This window comes from Neolamprologus brichardi, chromosome 6 (assembly GCF_056152115.1).
Source record: "Neolamprologus brichardi isolate AB-2024 chromosome 6, ASM5615211v1, whole genome shotgun sequence".
Classification (NCBI taxonomy): Eukaryota; Metazoa; Chordata; class Actinopteri; order Cichliformes; family Cichlidae; genus Neolamprologus; species Neolamprologus brichardi.
In genome coordinates, this window is record NC_142109.1 from 23,924,227 (window position 1) to 23,939,581 (window position 15,355).

Below are 15,355 nucleotides of genomic sequence, written 5' to 3' on the forward strand. Positions count from 1 at the left end.
ATTATCTTCCTGAGACACTGCCCCATCCCTCCAACATGTGAGCTTTTAAGGTCACATGGGTCAAGCTGTGAGTGGGGATCGGACTGCATTAGAGGTGACTGATAGTTGGTGTCTCTGTTTGAAGTGCCTATCTGGATTTTGTTGAGGATTAATGTTGAGGGTGTGGCCCCTTTGACTGACATACTTGCAGACTTGTAGCTGTAACTTATACTTTTAACTTGTAATTGTACTTGAAATTTGTTTCCTTTGTTTTGGGAGTAAAATTCTAATATTTTATTAGTTTAGTTAGGTCACTTCTAGCTCCAAAGAAACAATAAAGCTCTAACATTGAGGCTATGAGATGCATCCAGAATAGGATTCTATAACGTTTTATAAATAAGACAAGAGCTACTAACTGCTCTTTTACAAATTTAAATAACTGAATTCACAACAGTGCACTCACCCATTGGTTCCTTGATAACCCTGTAGTAGTCTGGGGCGTCGTTCGTGTCCACTGGCTCCAGGAATGGCCACGCCATTTTATGTGCCTGCAGAGGTGGGAGAGACAAAAAAAAATGGAAATAAAGACAAAGAAAGGCGCTTGAGAAAGCTGAAACCAATGAAGAAAAACAAACAGCACCATGAAAATTACAGTGAAAGCAGGTGGGTCAACACAGATGTTCTCTCTCACTTTCTCCCACATTTCACAGACACACGCACACACACGCACACACACACACACACACACGCACGCACGCACGCACGCACACACGCACGCACGCACACACACACACGCACACACACACACGCACACACACACACACACACACACACACACACACACACACAGGCTGCTGGACAGAGGAGGAGAAAATTAGAGGAGAAGAAAGAGAAAAGAAAGGGAAGCCAGAAAAGACGCCGAGGCCAGGCAGCTGTCCAAGTAGGGGGAGCCAAACCCATCAGATAAGACGCACACAGAGGACTTTTGTTTGCTGCTCTTGCATTGTAATGGGGCTACAAGGAGCTACGTTAGTGTTTTTCCCCGTTGCTGATAATAAAACTACAACTACAGTGCTGCTGATTCAGATACTGCTCGGTGTGTTTATGTCCTTGTTTGTGACCCCCATAAATAAGCTTCTGCGACTCAACCTTCTCTTCCACAGCACACATTAGCAGGTAGTCTAGGCTGGAGGGTATGACCCCATCTCTCGTGTGAGAAGTGAGCTTGTGCAACAGCTATAAATCTTCAGTTCACCTGTAAGGAGCGCAGAATTCTTCGCAGCCCATCGTAGTCCTTGTCGGTGAGCGGCGTGAAGACCGTCATGGCGTCCTCTGTCGATTGACACTGAGGACACACGTATTCGTCGATGTGGTTGGCCTCGCTCTGCAGGATTCCCACGCAGCGACCGTGGTACCAGTTCTGACATCGATCGCAGCCGATGTAAAACCTGAGTAGATGAAAAGTACTCACAGATTGGTGTCATTTACATATAAAGCACTTAAGATGGATTCCTATTTGAAACATGCACATATTGATAATTAAAAGAAGAAGAATTGTTTGCTTGGATAGTAAAGAAGCCATTTTTCATGTCTATGCTTAATATTTTAAACTACTTATTAAGAAAGTCTTATTTACCGAATGAAATAACAAGGTGACACGTAATAACAGTTGGTAAAAATTATTCTTTTTTTTTTTTGCAAATGAATAAACTTTATCCATTGAAAACAGCTGCAGCAACCAACTGGTCATCCAAAGGGTTCCAGGTGCTGCACATTCAAACTCTTATTGACTGCTTTTGATCACAGGCCACCTGGTAGAAGGCAACCTGTCTCCAAACAGTTGCAGGTCAGACTCAGACTGACTGGCAAAGGTTTGGAATTAGTTGCTGTCTAATGTATAAACTCAGATTGCCAACACACTGCAAACATTCTGAGGCAGTTTATGCGAACCAGTGCAACTCATCTGCAACACATCTCTTTGCAATAGCGGACTTGACTCAAGGGGTTGCCAACTGGTTAACTGGTTAAAGTAAAATTGAAGTTGCTGAGCACCTATTGCATTACGCAAGTAAATCTGTCCTGACGCAACTATTTGTGGAGGAATTTCTGTTTCAAGCTGCTGGATTCTGAATGTATGTAGTTAATATGGATTTCTGTCAAGGTAGACGGCAACAGATTTGAGATTTTGTTTGTGTATTCCAAACTAATTGCCAACTTGACCCCAATTAACTGTAAACTGATATCAGACCGACAGTATTTTATTGCTGTCTTGATGCACCAAAGTCACTTTGAAGACAGCAACTGACTGTGAGTCGTCACAGACCACCTCCCCATCTTCCAAGTAACCATTTCAAAGGCAAACCAGATGTCGTTGTGTTTGTTGTGTCTCAAATCACTGTTTTTACTAGTGCAACAGATTTTGATATAACTGGATTTAAGGAGCTTAGAAAGAAATTTAAGAAGTCCTCCATGACTGAGAACCTACACAGACATAACTGGTTTGCTACTTTCGACCTTCAAACATTAGAGCTGGTATCTATAGGGAAAAAAAGTAAAACATAAATATACTAAAGAAGACACATTTTCATCAGTTCAAAATAAACGCTACGGTAAAAATGAATGAACCAAGATGAGTTTAAGGAAATTGCAAAAGGAGCAAAAATAGCAACTGTGTCTGAAATTCTCACACACTCCATTAAGCTGAATTTAAAACAATTAAAAACTTGCTCCTTACTGTGACTCGTCATATGGTGTCTGACAGATGCAGTACAGCTCCTCTGTGCTGCTCTCCTGGCCCCGCTTACACTCCACACAGATGTAGTCGTCCATTTTCTTGGCCTCCTTTTCTGTGATGCCCACACATTCTCCGTGATACCAGTTGGTACACAGATCGCAGCCAATGTAGAACCTTTAGAGAGAACGAGGACACACAGGTGTCACTGTAGACAGTCGCCGGTTTACAGTAAGTCAATAAATACAATCAATTTTAGTTTTAAAAATAAACATATGAGATTGGAAGGATTTGTTCTGCAATAGAAGACAGATTTAATTCAATGAGGACTTGATGAATAGAGGAAGACTGAGTAAAACCCTGAAAATAAGAGTACATTTAAAAAGAGTAACTGGCTGAGAGTGAGAACATTGTCTATTCTTTGACCTCTGATATCAGGGCAGTAAAAACTCCAATAAACTGTGAATGTTTTAATGTGGACAGCTGCACGTCTCCAGTCTTTTTTCTTTTTATTCAGCTCAGTGCTGTCACCAATGCAGCTAAACTCGCTCATACAGTATTTTTATTTTGACAGTGTTTAACAGAGCATCATCATACTTGGTCTCATCGTAGGGCGTCTTGCAGATGCAGTAGAGCTTTGTGTCCTTCTTGCTCTCTTTTGTACTCGTCGTAGAGATCATTTTCTTCTTCTTGGACTTGGCTGACGTTGTCATCTCCCTCTCCTCTTCCCGTTTCCTCTTGTGTGCGGAGCTGACAGTCGTGCTAAGGTGATGCTGAGAGGTGATGTGGGACAGATTTTGCTGTTGCTGGTTGTGGGAGGCGGCGGCGGCAGCGGCAGCCTGGGCTGCCTGTTGGGCTGCAGCTTGAGCCCTTTCCTTCTCCCTCCTCATCCGCAGCAGATCCCTCTTCAGCTCCTCCTGGAGAATTCAACGCCAGAAACGAATGCGATTAATGTCACTTCCTGCCCTTTTTGTGCAAAATAAAGGCATTCTAATGCCATTTGTCACCAGTTCTTTATAGTTGCCTTCAAAACATCACGCCCAGAGTAAAAACCTTTATGCTTTTTTAATATTTTTTCATGTCTCAAGCTTGCTTCGTACCTGGGCTTCTAGCTGCAGCTCCTTGTCAAGAAGTGCCCGCTTCTTCAGAATCTCCATCTTGAGGCTCTCTTTGTGTCGGTAAAGGAGCGAGGAGAGCTTACTGGCGTTGGCTAACCTCCTCTTGGCCTCCACCACCTCTTCCTTCTTCCTCCTCTTGGCTGCCTGCCTCTCATCTTTGTCTATCCGGTCTAGGATGAACTTCATCACCTGGTTGCACACGATCATCCTGAAAAGATGAGAACAGAATATGGTCGAGAGAGAAAACAAGAGAGTAAACACATCTCTTAAAACTAAAAATCACAACTCATAAAAGCATACTGTATTTAATGTTAAAGTGCTGAAACTGTGAATGTTGCAGACTAATAAAAAAAAAGCTAAAAGAAGAAATAAAAACCCAGAACTCTACTAAATCTAATGAAGGCCCATGTGAAAAAGTGCTGTGGCATTTTAAAGACATTAAACACACATAATACTCCTGCTGAGAGAGCAGAGGAGGATGAAAGGGCTGGGAGGGAAAGGATTATCACATATCTGAAGCTAGAATTCAAAAAGTCAGTACAGTCAAAGTCACAGAGGAAGAAATGTATCCCTATGACACACCAGTGGGCTGGAAACAATGCTTCTATGTTTCATGAAGTACAACCTGTGTGGCTACTTTGAAATATTAAAATTTTGCTTTCCACATGTAAGAAATGGCAGTCCGTGTCAATGAACAATGAAGGCATTTCTCTGAAAACAAGCCCGCGAGGCATTTTCGTGGCTCAGTTGTGAAATCCATGTAACTACAAAGTTCTGACTCAGGTTCTGGACTTGCATTTCATCTCTATCTGGCTCCAAATCTCTTCTTTCTCAGCTGTGAGCAATCAAGTAAGGGTTAAAATCTGAGAAATATTAGGCAGGTTATGAAGAAAAGCGACTTTGAACGTGGCCTGATTGTCGGTGCCATGTGGGGCTGGTCTGAGTATTTCAAAAACAGATGATCCTCTGGAATTTTCCCACACAACCATCTCTAGGGTTTACAGGGGATGGGCCGAGAAAGAGAAAATATCCAGTGAGTGGCAGTTCTCCAGGAGAACTGCTTCAAGCTGATAGGAAGACAACCGCAACTAAAAACAACCACTCTTTAATTTTCTTGGTACCCTTTAGGCCGCTCAACTGTGCATCACTTAAACACCACAGCCTCCTTAGTATTGTTAATGACCACATCCATCCTTACAGACTATAGTGTACCCCTATTCTGACAGTCTTCCACCAGAATAATGCACTCCACAGTCCACATCTCAATCCAACTGAGCAGCTCTGGGATACATTGGATCGGGAGATTTGCATCATGGATGTGCAGCTGACAAATCTGCAGCAGCTGTGACGCTCACGTCAATATTGACCAAAAATCTCTGAGGAACATTTCCAGCACTTTGCTGAATCCATGCCACAAAGAATTAATGCAGTTCTGAAATCAAAAGGGGAGTTCAACTCTGAAGCAGGCGGCGAATTTAAGCTCAATCAAAGTGTCTAGCACCAAAAACCTCTGCTAGCAGCCCACTGCTTAGAAAAGCATGAACATTTCCTTCTTTTAAATTCTGAGCCAAACATGATTAATTTCTAAAAGTGTTAGGCAAACTTGACATCATCTCTAGTTTTATTACTCACCCGCATGTTTTTACGGATGCAGAGAAGACTATTTATTTGTCTAGTGTTTATTTGTATAAGACTCTACGCTTCAGTGGCAAGCGAGTAGACTTGAGAGTTGGAAGACTGGAAGAGAGGCATGTTGAGAGATGAACAGATAGAGTGGGACTGGATGCAGGAGGAAGAAATGTTATCCATGCCATTGTTATTCAAACAAATGAGAATCCATAGAGGGAGAAAGTTACATGTTAGCAGCTTCACTTTGCAAAATCAAATAAATCCACACGATTTATGGCTCTGTGTTCCCAGTATGTTCACTTGTGTTCGCTAACATTCACAGACGAGATCGAAAGCCGTTGCCTCGTTCGGCGCCGAGTTTGTGCGAACAACATACAAACACATCCTCGGCTGCTGAGGTCAAAGATCGGCCAGGGATCCTACCGCGTGCCCGCTGAAGTACAGAGGCCAAATGCAGCGTGAAAGTGGAGGAATAAAGCAGGACGCACATAAACATGCAAACGGATGCCAAAGTTCCACGTTATTACTAACAGAACCGTGTTTTGGAGGAAAAGAGAGAAAAGGATGACATGAAGAAATGGAAAAAGGTTGAAAAAATAAGCAAAGACAGACAGCTGCTGCTTGAGCTGCTGTACTGATGTCACGGTAGTCTGGGTTTGGTATTTCAGGTCTGTGTGAATGGGTACAGTGTTTACACAGTGTCTGTGGACATAAACAAATGGTTGTCAGGGTCGGCTATAGGTCAGAGTATATTCTAACTAACATAAAAACACGGGAAGGAGGAAAGGAAGAACGAAGAAAAACATTTTTTTAAGCATTTGAATATTTTGGCTTTTATTTTACAGTTGCAGTTGTCCTAACTAAGCTTAGTAAACAAAACGGTCTTGTAGCAGCAATCGTAGCTTTCTGCCTGGAAAACAAACACGCTCTTCATAAAAAAAAATACTGACCTACTAACGGTAGGATTGGTCACAGGGATGATGCAGTGAAAAATGGGGCGGCTTAAATTTCCGACTAATTTTTCAGTCGCTTTTCTGAAGTTTACGGCACCACAAATCACTGAAGGAGTCGAGGAGAGATGTATATTTTTATTGTACAACTCCCGTCATTTATAAATGGATTTGCCTGCTTGTAGGGTCACAGTGAAGACATGCAGCTGTTGGTGGTTACACGTCCAAATGTTCCCATGTTGTTCTGCACCTCCCAACAATGTGTTAGACAAAAGTCAGACGGAGAGAGAAGAGGATCCCGTATGGGCTGCAGGGAGCATGCATACGAGCGTGCACACGGGCATAATAAGGTATCAAGTCAAAGACACAGTAGTGTCATGTAGATGCTGCAGGCTTTGGATTGAGATCTGGTGACTGTGGAGGCCATTGCAGTACAGTGAACACATCAAGCCAAAAAACTCAGTCAGAGATTGGACAGTGGGAATGCAGTTGTAACAATAGGATGGACATTTGAGAAACGATATGTGGGTGAGCTGTGACTTATAAATGATGCTTAATTAGCATTAAGGGTTATGAGTCAAATCCACCCTCCAGCCAGGTAATCTGGCTTCCACCCACGGTCCAAAGACATGCACTAAAGGGGGCTAATAAATCACTCCCCGCACCAGCACATCACTTCTTTTTTTTCCTCCCTGCCTTCCATTGCTGAGTTTTAGTGAACCTCAGTTTTCTAGTTTCTATCTACTTTGAGACTTGAAGGTTTGTGAATTTAGAGATGCTGTTCTGTGTATCTTGGTTGAAATGACTGGTTACTGGAGTTACTGCTGCCTCACTATCAACTTAAACCAATCAGGGCATTCTTCTCTGATCTCTGCCATTAACTACACTGAGGTTAGAGAACTGCTGATCACTGGATGTTTGTATTCAGTGATGTATTCTTCATAAACCTAGACACAGTGCTGCATAAAAACCTCAGCAACTTCTTACATACCCAAACCAGCCTGTCTAGCACTTAAAACCACCCACTTAAACCACCTTTGTTCCCCATTTGGTTACTTAATTTAAACATCCGATCATCTTCATCGTCATGTCTACGTGCCTAAATGTACTGTTTCTACCATTTGATTGGCTTATTAGATGTTTGCTTTGAGAAGCCATTTAATGTGTCCTACCGGTACTAATGAAGTGTTAACCTGTTGACTTTTAAAGCAGCACATGTGACACACACACAAAAAAAACCCTAATCTGGAGGCAAACCTCTGATTCTCTTCTCTCTCTGCAGGCGTCATGGTTTTCTTCTGCTTCAGGTGCTCGATCACAGCGTTTTGCTTCATGACCACCTGGAATATGCGACACAGAAGGACGACAGAGTAAACCTCATGGAAATATGAAATATCAGAAGTATGACATTCATGGTAACAGGTCAGTCAAGGACCTGTTACCGTGAACTTCCAGCAGTTTGATGCGAACAACATTTATCTATAGAAATGTATTGTTATTAAGCATAGCACAGAATGTCAAATACAGATAAAAACAAACACAGGAACAAGCATTGCCAGGATAAAGCTTTATAAACAAAGACAGATCTGAGCTGTAAAATTAGAGTCCAGGTTGAAGGGTGACGAACGTTTATTTACTGATGGCCAGGAGTTTTGGAGTGAGATGATAACCTGACTGTGACAGCTGCGTACATACACACCTGTTTCTGAATGATGTCGCTCTGGCTGGCTGCGTTGAGCGCCAACTCTCTCTTTGCTTCTGCAGCTTGTTTCTTCTTCTGCTGCTGCTGCTCTCTGAGCTGCTGGATTCTCTGCAGTTGCTCTTGGACAGATGCGGCCTGGATGGTAACCACGTTCCCAATCTGTGCAAAGCAGAGTGTGGCAGTCAGCTTGTGCTTTAAATGGGGATTCATTGGATAGTTTTTTTTAAAAAGTGGCTTTGTAAATACAGGAAAAAAAGGTGGAGGAATAAAGGATCAGATTATTTAACATCTTCATCCCAATGATGACATGTTTGGGGTCATTAGAACATGTGCAATACAATTTTGCTACAAGCTTAATTTTACATCCAACGCATTTTCATTCTTTATTTTCTGAGGATCTAAAGTCCTGGAGTAGCAAGCTGAATCTAATACCTGTCCTCCCTGAGCTGAGGTGGTCCCACTCTGTTGTATCTGGATGGGAAGCTGCAGCTTGATTTGCTGTGGCAGCGTGCCTCCAACCTGCTGGGCCTGCAGCTGGGCCAACACCTGCAGCCACAACACAGAAAATTCACAATTTTAACAAATCACTCTGTCAGCTGAATCGCAGTTCAAAGTGGGAAACAATGGCAAATCCACAGACTGCACCAAACAGCAAACCGGTTTACTGCCGGCTGCTGTGAGGCTTTTAAATGTGAATAAAAGTCACAGTCATCAACTTTGAGGGGAAAGGAGTGACTGAGGATGCAGTTAACTTTTTGCTAGTCGTAACTATACCTGCTGCTGAAGTCCAGACACACTGATGACATGGGACGTCTGCTGCAGTTGCAGCTGGGTAGTTCCTTCCTGTGTTTTAACCTGCAGCGAGGTAGGAGACTGGATGGGCATATGGGCCTGCGTCTGTGGGGGTAACTGGCCCTGAGGGCTGGCCGATGAAGGGGTGCTGGCGGTGGCCAGAGGGGCTGCCCCTGTCTGAATCGGGGCAGCGGCCTGCTGAGCAGGTTGGGCTGGAGTTTTGGTTGAGGTGGAGCTGGGCTGACTGGTTGCTGTTGTGGCTGGAAGGAGAAAAAGGAAAAAGCAGACATGCACTTAAATTCAAACATCACATTTAAGTTTCACACTTATTTTTTATCGCTTAATGCAAGCTGTAGAAAAAGCCCTCCTCTGCCCTTCATTTGTCTCTTATCATACCTGTGCTTGACGTGGGCGTAGCAGCTGAAGCCAGCGGTGTGAAGAGGAACCGCTGCACCTGGCCGTTGGGCAGCGCCGCCTGCATGAGCTGCTGACCAGGTCCTGGAATGACAGTGACCCCGTGAGGTATGACCTGCAGCTGGCCGGTGGTCTGACCCTGGCCCTGAACCATCACCGTGAGAGCCTGCTGAGTACCACTGGCACCAGCCTGCCGATCCACACCAGATCCAGCCTGCTGCTTCTGTGGGAGGATGAAGCAGAACGGGAAAGCTTGTGAATAAAATTTTACAGTCCAGTCTAATCCAAAATAAATTGCCTGTTGTAACAAATGTTGATTGCATACCATTATCTGAGGAGTAGTAATACCCTATTTCCCCCCACTAATTCCCAAACCTCATTATAACCAGGTGAAATTTGTTCAGAAGGAAAATCAGCACTGCGTACATCTTGTGTACACAAGACTTTCTTTTTAACCCTCCGAAATCCCATCTGAACTCTTTAGTGATGGGTCTGATGCATCCACAGGAGTCCATCATTTTTTTTATTATTTTAAACTATTGCGAGAAAGGGCATTTTACATGTTAACAAATAATTGCTAACAAGCAGAAGGAGCCACTGCCTCTCAACTGTCTCTGACTTTTCTGCCACTGCTTAAAACATGTATGTGGTTTAAGGCACCATCCACTTTGTGTGTCATAGTTCATAAAATTGTAAAACACAATTTCTTTAAGAGAAATCCAGATCAGATACAAGGGCAATGCGGTATAGTGTTGTTTTAAATGCAATATTTTTATGAGAGTAAAGCCTTTTTCATTCACTGAATGTAAAGTTAATCCTTTACTGGGTGAAGAACCTTATATGTTAAAGTGATCTGCAACATAAAGGCTAAAAGAAAAAAATCACAAATATAAAATAAGTCTTGTAACATCAACACTTTTGGTTGAAATATTACATTTCCAAGTATTTCAACCCTAGTTTGTCTTAGAAAGACTTAAAGCCCCTAAAAAACTATTAATATCAAATAGGAGTTATGCAATATTCTAAAATTGTCAAGCTGAACATTTATAAATCTGAATAGACAATTAAAGATAAACGCATAAAGACAAATGTATATCTACAGGTTATTTGTCTTACTTTTAAGAGCAGGATGAGTGTAGTATATAACCAAGATCAAATGGTTACAGGCCACAGGGCTGTTTGTTATTTATTTATTTATTTATTTTTTAAAGGCCTATTATGATCACTTCCAGCTTTATATTTTTACACTTGGCCTGTACTAGAGTCACTTTGCATGACTGACTGCTCAAAAAACATCTTGTTCATCTTAGACCGATCCCTTTTGTGCTCCATCAGCGGATCCACTCTCTCAGAGAAGCTGATTTAGCTCCTCCCCCCTTACGGCCACCTTTGCTTTGTGCCAACTCTTTACTGACAGCCTGCCCTTCACTGACAGAAGGATTTAACAGAAGGTGGCACAGCCAGAGCCGTGTGCCTGAGACGACCATACTGAGGATATCCCCCCTCTATGACAACACAGAGCCAAGAGTAAGAAAAAAAAGAAGCTGCAAGAGTTTAGAGCATATGGAAAGTAGTCAACTTTCCATACGTGAATTAATAAGGGGAAATCCATTTTAATGCTGCCTGTTGTAGATATGCTGCTTGTGTATGACAGGACCTCACAAACCTGCGTGAGCTGGGTGAGCTGTGCCAGGGTCAGTTTGACCTGGCCTTGCCCCTGTGCTCGTGGGGTGCCGGGTGGTGTCTGGCCTGCTGCCTGTCCCGCTGTGTTGGGACTGGCCACTCCCTGGCCAGTGACCGTGGCGACGGGGCTGGCGGCAGATATTGCCGTGGAAACTGCCTGCCCACGAATGATCTGTGTCACTACCTGCTGTCCACCCTGACCTGAAAGAGAACAATATCACAAATTTAACAACCAGGCAACAAACTATATAAACAGTGGGTCACTTTTACTCTCATCCAGTAATTTAACTTGAGTAGTTTTCAGCATTTTTCCCGCCACACTTTGGTCTTTGTGGGGAGACAGTGTTACATGACACTGAATATGATTACTTACAGTAACGAGTCTGTTATAGAGTCTGTGTTAATTTATTCAACATAAACCTATAATTTGTTATTCCTGAGAGTCTATAATGGGTAAAATCAAATCCGAAAACAAAATGGTACAAAAAAACCCACCCATATTTATAACAATGATGGCAACTTTAAAATACTTTCAGGGATCGGATTAGTTTGCCAAAACAGATAGCAGTACTCCTTTATTCTTTGTTCAGCCAAAATGAATGTAAATCACCTTGTTGGACCACGAGGGGCGTTCGAAGTATCGTCTTTCCCATTGGTCCTGTTTGCTGGACTGGCGTTCGGATCATTGTCATTCCTGGACGGATCTGACTGCCACCTGCCAGAACCTGGGAGATATTATCCATAAAGACAGTATTAATGAATTATTCCAAAGCCAGCAGCTACTTTTTAAACTAGGTCAAAGATTCAGGTTGGGTTCATGCAAAAGAAACATGCCTAAGACTGATTAAAGACAAATAAAGAAAGGGTTCCACAAAATTTGACTTTGCTATAAGGTGTTTATCATAAAGCTACACCGTTTTCTCTATAGACAGCACTCTTATGCTCATCTTTGGCTAAATACATAACAGAGTACCCAAAATGCCATAATCTGTAACTTAAAAATTTGTATAGGGAGCATGTGTATAAAGTTATTATCAGTCTCTGCCAGCCAGGCCCCTGGGTGGGTCTGGGGCCGGCGTGGGGTTCTGGGGGCGCTCCATCTCCGGGCTGGGGCCCTGGCTGGGCCTTGGGTCCTGGTTGGTGTGTCGCCGAGGTTGTGGGCGGGTGGGAGCATGGGAGCTCAGCCGTGGCGCGGGGGACCTCCGTTGCATCGAGCCAACTGGGGGGCTCTTCAACTGCTGGGGAGGCTGTTACATCCTTACCAAAAAAGCCTCCTAATAGATGCACCTATGGTATAAATTTGGGAACCCTAGGCAATTTTTAGAAAGGTTGAACTCTGACCTTGAGGTTGATGTCACTGGGATTCGAACTTGTTCAAGATTTTTAGTAGCTTTGAAAATCCTACATTGCCTTGTTCTCTATTTATTCTGTTCACAAGATTTTCAGAAAACTTTACCTCTGACCTTGAGATCGTCGTCAGTCCGAGATTTTACTAGACACATCTATGGTATCAATTTGAAAATCCTACATCGTCTCACTCTCAATTTACTGTAGTTTGGATATTCTGCTATAACTCTACCCCATCAGCCTTTTACAGCAGAGGGGTAATCACAAAGCTCATCATCAAAAGCAATAATATCAAATTGTATTGTGGGGTGTTGGGTGATTCCCATCACTGGCAAACACGGTTGAAAATAATATATCAACACAATTATGAACAAAATGTACAAACTAGAGCTGTAACCTGAAAAAACAACAGCTGTACCTGTTGTTGGGAGCCCGCGGTATTGGGCCTGATGTTGAGCGTGGTAGTGCGGGGCTGGAATGTGGTGTAGGTTTGGGCACCTCCTGCCGTGCTGGATGGGATGATTCCCAGCACTTTCTGCTGAACCACACCTGCAGAGAGGAGAGGAGTGTAGAGACAGAAAGGAGGGTGAAAAAATTAGAGGTGAGCAACATTTGAATGAGGTTTCTGAGGGAAGCTTTACAAGTCTAAAAACGACAAAGAAAAGAAGAAAATTTGGACGTGAAGGAAATACTTTCGTGATGGTGTCTGCAAAGACGTGGCTTAAATACATGATAAAGATGTAAATAGTAAGTTTGAATTGCTTGTTGCTTTACATTTAACAACTACACAAACATCAAACAAACAAAAATATTCTTAATAAGATTAAAATGCTCAAAACGAAAGTAAATTCTGATGTGAAGCAGCGGTTACCCGTTACAAAAGTGAGCAGTTGTACAGAAGTCCTACATTAACTCTGCTGAATAGATTATTTGTAAGCTTCTCTTTTTGCTAGAGGGCCACTTTTTGATCACGGCACTTGTAAATATTAGTTGAGCAGGTAAACAAAATCTTCAAAGGCCCACTGAAAGCTTAGTTGGGTTTCCCCCAACATACCTGAAACCCCCTCATATATTATGCATGAATTTCACATCCTAGTTCTTAACTTTAATCTGACAAAGCCGGCGTTTCATAGCTGTTCACGGGGTTCTCTGCCTTCACGAGCTCACGTGAAGCTGACGGCAGAAATGGAAACCATGAGAGCGTGGCTCTTTTTCCCTCTGCCGCCTCGTTGCTGTGGTTTTTCAACCGCAACCGAGCAGGTAAACCTATATATCAAGGGTTTCCCTCTTCAAACAGGGACGTTAAGCCCAGTCGTAAGACTGAGGGAGTTGCTGCTCTGGTCACACACATCAAACAGGCTTTTCTATGGGCTGGCTGTTTGGAGAGGTCGAGGAGTTGGGATTCCGGTGAGTGGAGAGGTACACTTTTATTCAAAAAGACGAAGGGGGAAAAAAAAAAGAAAAAAGGAATCTTACTATAGAGGGCTACCTGTCTGGGAAGCAGACCTCAGGGTAAACTTGTTTTCCTGCCTAACTTCCTTAAGCCCTTCCAAACCAAACAGGGCACCAAACAGTCATGCTGGATAAATACACATGTCCATTAAATGGTTACACTCCACCTGAACTTAGTTTCTCCTTCATGGCAACTTCAAAGGCAAGAAAAATCACTTTATGCTTGGTGAGCATCATTCTCATTTTCAATTGATTGCCTCTTTTTTTTTTTTTATAATATATATTTAAAGAGGTGTGTAAAATTAACTGTAATGTTCATTCTTCTTTTTACAGTTTTCTGGGAAAATGGGATTTTGCACCAGCAAGGTGATTCCCAAAGAGCTATTGGCAAAAACTTTGCCATGTGCAGTGTGAACCATTCTTCAAGACTACTTCAAGAAAGTACAAGAAAGCTTGCCCAACAGATTTCAGTGTGTGTTTCAGAATAAAAGGTGATGAAACCAAATAGTGAATTCCAATCTTGTCAGCTTATTTGTACAAATTCTGTTTTTCCCTTATTTCCATTTTTTGTATACGTTTCAATACATCGCTGCGCATATTTCTAATTTTCCTACCAAAATAGAAATATGTGACGCGTGACTCTGGACTATTGCACGGCGCTGTAATCATCAGATGAACTCTTTTTGTGTTTATTTAGAGAAGCCAAATTTCACTTTAACAGATGTAATGTTTAAAAGCACATGCTGACATAATAGCACTGGATATGACTCACATTAGAGCTGTCAGCAGTTTAATGAAGCATGTCAACATGAGAGGCCACATCTCCAAAGTGCTGAGCAACATTCATCCCTATAATTTGACAGGGCCACAGACAGAACTGACGGTGTCCAGAACAAACCATCGTCTCATCCAAGGTGTCAATATTGACATTTCAAACTGCTCAAAAGCACAGGCGTTCGTACAGATACTACAGTTTTGAATCCACAGTCTTGATTTAGAACCTCAGACTACACAAGTCTACCATCCCAAAAACCATCCAACCAAAATAGCATCTTCTTAAAAGAATACAACGCCAACAAGACAGAAGCAGACACGGTGTGCCACACCAAACCAAACCAGTGACTCATGCTGGCTCACACTGGGCACCACAATGGGGTTGGTGCAGACCAGTCTGGTACAGTACGGTACGCCAACCTGGTGTTGTGATTATTATTGCCGCCTCACAGCAAGAAGGTTCTGGGTTCACATTGTGGGCCTTAGTATATAATATACTCTGCATAAAATAGAAAATATGAAGAATGAATGCAGCTTTCAATGTAAATTTCTGCGTGGTCAAAAAAGCGCGATATAAAATTCAGTGCATTTGCATTACAGAAACACAGACTACAGCAGGGATGGAGTTCATCTGAATTCATAGGACCTAAAAATTGTGTATGAAACTAAAATATTGTTTAAAGAAGGAGCCAATGGCCATAAATTACAATATTTACTAGTATTATTTGCAAAATTCAGTTGAAAAAGTTCCACGTTTGTTGAATGATCTTATCGCCTTCAGTAA

At 42.5% G+C, this 15,355-nt stretch overlaps 1 protein-coding gene across 5 annotated transcripts in view; it reads right to left on the minus strand.

The window, feature by feature from the left end:
- The window catches only part of LOC102781734 (nucleosome-remodeling factor subunit BPTF-like), a 52,810-nt gene that overhangs the window by 8,651 nt on the left and 28,804 nt on the right, over nt 1-15,355 (minus strand). For all 5 annotated transcript variants that reach the window (XM_087841884.1, XM_087841883.1, XM_087841881.1 and 2 more), the window contains 13 exons: nt 12,764-12,894; nt 11,609-11,723; nt 10,982-11,199; nt 9,298-9,538; nt 8,884-9,161; nt 8,542-8,655; nt 8,107-8,268; nt 7,665-7,747; nt 3,811-4,036; nt 3,308-3,627; nt 2,714-2,887; nt 1,235-1,427; nt 443-527 (listed from right to left, as the gene is read on the minus strand). In XM_087841884.1, coding sequence (XP_087698010.1) covers nt 443-527; nt 1,235-1,427; nt 2,714-2,887; nt 3,308-3,627; nt 3,811-4,036; nt 7,665-7,747; nt 8,107-8,268; nt 8,542-8,655; nt 8,884-9,161; nt 9,298-9,538; nt 10,982-11,199; nt 11,609-11,723; nt 12,764-12,894 — 2,340 coding nt within the window. The remainder of the gene's footprint in view (nt 1-442; nt 528-1,234; nt 1,428-2,713; nt 2,888-3,307; nt 3,628-3,810; nt 4,037-7,664; nt 7,748-8,106; nt 8,269-8,541; nt 8,656-8,883; nt 9,162-9,297; nt 9,539-10,981; nt 11,200-11,608; nt 11,724-12,763; nt 12,895-15,355) is intronic.